Below are 5,335 nucleotides of genomic sequence, written 5' to 3'. Positions count from 1 at the left end.
TAAAATTATACTACTTATAAAATTATATACATGATTTCACAAAACATAATAATAAAAAATATAATTAAATTATATCGGTGAATGCTTTTCTTAATAGGCACAAGAGGGAATAGCATCAACAAATAAAAACAAAGAGAGAGAAAAAAATAAAAAGAAAGCGCAGGATTCCATAAGTTGAATAAAAAATTTGATCACCTAATATTTTTGTTTATTCGTTTTATATAAGCATCTGAAAAGTACTACTTTAATTAAAAAGAAAGACGAGCCGGAATTATTCGACTCTCACGGTAAGCAGTGAAGATGTGAGAATCAGAAAATGATTGAAGGTGTCTCAATATTTAATTTAAACATAACATTATACGACTTGTTCAACAATAAATCTCATCTTCTCTTCTCACCATTTTAGATATAGATCAACCTAACACTCTCACTCTCATCTCTCTCTTTGGAAAAATTAGAATGGGGAGTAGTTACAATTATTACAGAATGTTTGGGTGCTTTAACCGTAAATTTAAGATCAGAGAGACGGAGCCACCACCGGATGTGAGGGATGCGTTTTTCCGGTACACCGGTAAAGGTATCCAGATGAATGCGGATCAACTTCTCCGATATCTGGTGGAGGTACAAGGAGAAGAAGGATGCACTATTAAGGATGCGGAGCAAATTATACAGCATGTTGCTAGTCGGCGGCACCATCTCATCAGGCGTCTTAACCATTCACTTGAACTCGATGATTTCTTTTTTTATCTTTTTCAGGATGATCTCAATGGAGCAATCAAATCTCAGGTTCTTCTTCCTCTTCATTTTTTTTATTCCTATTGTATTTGTTTTGTTCTCTTCATTCCCAATGATAATTTATTTAATTTGTCGTCGTTCCAGGTACATCATGACATGACTGCTCCATTGCAACATTATTTCATCTATACAGGTCACAATTCCTACCTAACTGGAAACCAACTCAGCAGCGATTGTAGTGAAATTCCTATAGTTAAGGCTCTAGAAAGAGGTGTGCGCGGAATAGAACTCGATTTATGGCCAAGCTCGGGGAAAGATAATATTCATGTTCTTCATGGAAGGTACAATATGCTCTACATTCTAGCACTGTTTAAGCAATTTAAATACAACGAGAAGAAGTAGCGTCTCTTCAGTCTTCGATTATCAATCTGAAGTAGTATTTCTTATTCAATAAATCCAAATAGATTATTGTTATGAATCTGTGTTATCGAGTGTATTGTTCAAAGTAACTAAGCATTTCTTATGCTCTGTGATGTCCAATGTCTGAAGTTCCTTAAATTGACAGGTTGATTAATTAACTTTGTTGAATGATTCCAGTTCTAATCATTTGCAGGACCCTGACTACACCAGTACCACTTCTTAAATGCTTAAAGGCCATTAGAGACCATGCTTTTGTTAAATCGCCTTATCCTGTCATAATCACATTGGAAGACCACCTGACACCAGATCTTCAAGCTAAAGTTGCGGAGGTTAGAATAATTCATTTGACTTTGTGGATAACTGCTCGAAATATTAAATGTTTCTTTTTAATCTAGTTTTAACTCCATTGTTTCTCTAGATGGTTATCCAAATCTTTGGAGAAATGTTATATTATCCTCAATCAGAATGCTTAGAGGAATTTCCTTCACCTGAAGGGCTTAAGAATCGCATTATTCTCTCTACAAAGCCACCCAAAGAGTACCTTGAGTCAAAGAATCAGAGAGACACATCTCCAGTGGGAAAAGATTCATTTAGAGAGGACCTTTTGAAGAAGGAGAAATCAGAAATTGGGGCCGAGGATCATGACACTGATGAAAGGGTAAAACAACATTAAATGGTCTCTTGATTTTCTTATTGTGAGATGCTGATCTACTTTTATGTGCCATTTTTCTTATCTGGACACTAGAGTGACAGCGATCAAGATGATGAAGACGGTGATACCTCCAATGATCAGCAATCATCCCAACCAGGAGCACCTAAGTACAAGAGTCTGATAGCAGTTCACGCTGGGAAGGCAAAACATGGTCTGAAACGTGCACTAAGAGAGGAAAATAATAAAGTCAGTCGACTTAGTTTGAGTGAACAAGAAGTTGTAAGAGCTGCAGAAAATTATGGAACTGATTTGGTTAGGTACTCCACAATTTTGTGCATATAAAATTGAATGATTGATGAGAATGCTCTAGCTCTTCTTGACTGAGTTTTCCTCTTCATTCTTTCGTTTGCTAGGTTCACACAGAAGAACATTCTAAGGGTGTACCCCAAGGGAACAAGAGTGACCTCCTCAAATTTCAAGCCTATGACTGGCTGGATGCATGGAGCTCAGATGGTAGCATTCAACATGCAGGTTAGTTTGAACTTCTGAGTGCTGGTGCATCCCGAGGCAGATGTAGAGTATTGACACTGGGTTCATTATAAGCCGAGCATAAATATATGTGTGAAAATCTACAAAATTGCAACAAATTGTAGATATTAATTCATAACTTAGTGGTTTCAATGCTAAAATGTATGTCTGTACAATGTTGTGAGGATATATCCAAGAATTCGTCATGTTGTTATGTGCACTAACATCATGATTAGAATGTGGTGTTTGTCAGAAGTTCTTGTACAGGATGGTGTATGTCAACCAAAATGCAAACTAGCATGTTAAGATACTGTATCAGCTCTGCAGCTTGAGCTTGTTTGACAAACGTTACATTTAAGGGCATCCATGCCTTACATCTCATTTTGTTGATTGCTTCTGCATTTCTTTGTGTCCCTAAGAAACTCCTCTTTCTTAAATGTGTTGTCAATGAATATGATTTAATAGATAATTCAACTATTTTGTCTCCCAGTTTTATTGTTTTAATCAATTTGGTTTGGTTTCATATCTGCTGTCTAATTGCTAACTGTATAAATAGGGATATGGGAAGTCACTTTGGATGATGCACGGGATGTTTAGGTCTAATGGAAGCTGTGGCTATGTGAAAAAACCTCAATTTCTCATGGATATAGGCCCACACAATGAGGTATTTGATCCTAAAGTAAAATTGCCAGTGAAGAAAACTTTACAGGTAAGCAAAATGTGTTTTCATATGGAGAGCTTAAAAAATTTCAAGTTACTAAATATGAAGGTATTGCTTAAGAAGTATAATTCTTTTTCTAAAAAAAATTCTGCAGGTTAGAGTATATATGGGAGATGGATGGCGCTTGGATTTCAGCCATACACACTTCGATGCCTATTCACCACCAGACTTCTACACAAAGGTTAGTGACGGTGACTGTTCCCTCTTCCATGACTCATTTGCTTACCTGAACTAACACATTCGTAGCTCTGCCCCTGTCCTAACCTCATAAGGTGTTATGATTCTTGTTTGGTGTGTCCTCACCTTTCTAACTTTACATATTTGTATGGTCATTGATGTTCTGCTTCATACTCCAAGAGGCTGCAGGAACTTATTATAACTCTATTGATCCTTGTGTGGCAGCTATATTTAGTCGGAGTTCCTGCAGATACTCGTAAGAAAAAGACAAGGATACTGGAGGATGACTGGTGTCCTGTATGGGATGAAGAGTTTAATTTTCCATTGACAGTGCCAGAGCTGGCTTTGCTTCGAATTGAAGTACGAGAATATGACATGTCGGAGAAGGATGATTTTGGTGGACAAACATGTTTGCCTGTCTCAGAGCTAAGAACAGGGATCCGATCAGTCCCTCTCTATGATAAGAAGGGTCATAAGATGAAATCTGTTAGACTTCTCATGCGTTTTCAATTTCTTTGAACTCCAAAGTTATTTTCCTACTAGGATTTTTCTCTTATTATACACACATGCTTCAATTTGTATCCCTCATGTAATTGCTGCAACTCCAGCTTTTGTACAGTGGAGTGATATCTCATTGCTGTATTGTTAGGAAGAGAAACAAAGCTTCACGGATGAAGTTATGTGATTCTGATTTTGTGACTTGTTTTGTACTCTTCTTAACGTTGGCATAAATATTCATGCACCAAAATGACAGATTTACTCGAGATCATCTCAGATGGTCATTCAATCTTTTTACAGTCAATAAATTTTGATTTTTTAACTCAAAAGTCCTTCATGATTCAACTATGAAATTTTAATTTTTAACTCAAAAAGTCAGTCAACTATGAACAGGAAGAGGATTGATTTATTCACTGGCATATTCAATATAGAAAGAAGACAAACTCTCAAACCAAAGAAAAAAAATAAAATTGCAGATGAGAATACTTGAGAAAATTCTTTTGCAGAGGATGAAATGTTTCAGATAAATCATTTGACATTAATTCTTGCCTGTATTACAAAATTAGCTTAAAGAAAAAATTGACATTCATTTTAGATGAATCATTTGACATTCGTTAAGTTTAAAAAAAACTATGAAAGGAAAAATAAAATAAAATTTAACCTACAATTAACTTCCAGTCTACCATATTAGCTGGAAAAATTAGTCGGGCAACCCCTCAAAATTTTAACTCATGCTAATTGGCCCGATTTGAAAATAAGACGAATCTTTTTTTTTGAATTTTATCTTTTAAGTAATAGTCTGGAGCAACAAATTATGAATGTTCTACGAGTTAAATATTTAGTGTAGTTTTATTGGGCCTGTTCACAACACATAATATATATATATATATATATATATACATACATACATATTCTCTTATATAAAAAGGCCTATGTGAACAACTTCAACAGTCAGTTTCAAGGTTTTTTTTTTATCTGTCTGTATAACAAGTTGATCTAGTTACTTCTAACCTTGTGATTAAAGTTGAAACTTTCATCTAAAAGGTCATGTGTTCAAACGAGGTTGGTTACATATGATTTGAACTCACCCCATAGCTTTAATAATTTAATATGATTACATATGATTTTTTAATTTTATAATGTACCGACTTCAATGCATGTAGTTTCACACGTTACATTCGACCAAAAAGGAAGAAGCAGAGAAACTCAATGTTTAAAATGTCTCAATCAGTAAATCGGATAACTACATTATCATAAGCCGACTAAAAGAGCAGACTAGCCCTTGTGGCCCTACCATAATTAATGGCCTTTGAAATTTATTAAACAGATGGCAAAAAATACAAATTGTGTACTATTTGTTAAATGTTGAATGGTCACCTATACTTTATTGAATACCCAATTAATTTTGTTTTTCTAACACATTTTTTTTAGTAATATAAACTACTCAACGCATAGCGAAAAGTAAGTTTGTTTAAATTAGTTAACACGACGATCGGATCCTGCCTGAGCAAAAACGCAAATCGTTTTCCGTTCTGGTAACAATGTCGAAACAGACGTACAAAGTCGGATTCTTTTTCCGGCGGCAGTTTACCATGGCTGCCGCC

At 35.2% G+C, this 5,335-nt stretch overlaps 1 protein-coding gene across 1 annotated transcript in view; it reads left to right on the top strand.

Moving 5' to 3' along the window:
• Positions 1-5,146: 5,146 nt before the first annotated feature.
• The window catches only part of LOC102602093 (phosphoinositide phospholipase C 2-like), a 6,894-nt gene continuing 6,705 nt past the window's right edge, over positions 5,147-5,335 (top strand). The window contains 1 exon segment of the mRNA NM_001288146.1: positions 5,147-5,325. Coding sequence (NP_001275075.1) covers positions 5,273-5,325 — 53 coding nt within the window. The 5' untranslated portion in view covers positions 5,147-5,272.

Source organism: Solanum tuberosum, unplaced genomic scaffold, assembly GCF_000226075.1.
Source record: "Solanum tuberosum cultivar DM 1-3 516 R44 unplaced genomic scaffold, SolTub_3.0 scf00005, whole genome shotgun sequence".
NCBI lineage: Eukaryota > Viridiplantae > Streptophyta > Magnoliopsida > Solanales > Solanaceae > Solanum > Solanum tuberosum.
The sequence above is the reverse complement of the archived record's forward strand: the minus strand, read 5'-3'. Positions and strand labels throughout refer to the sequence as shown.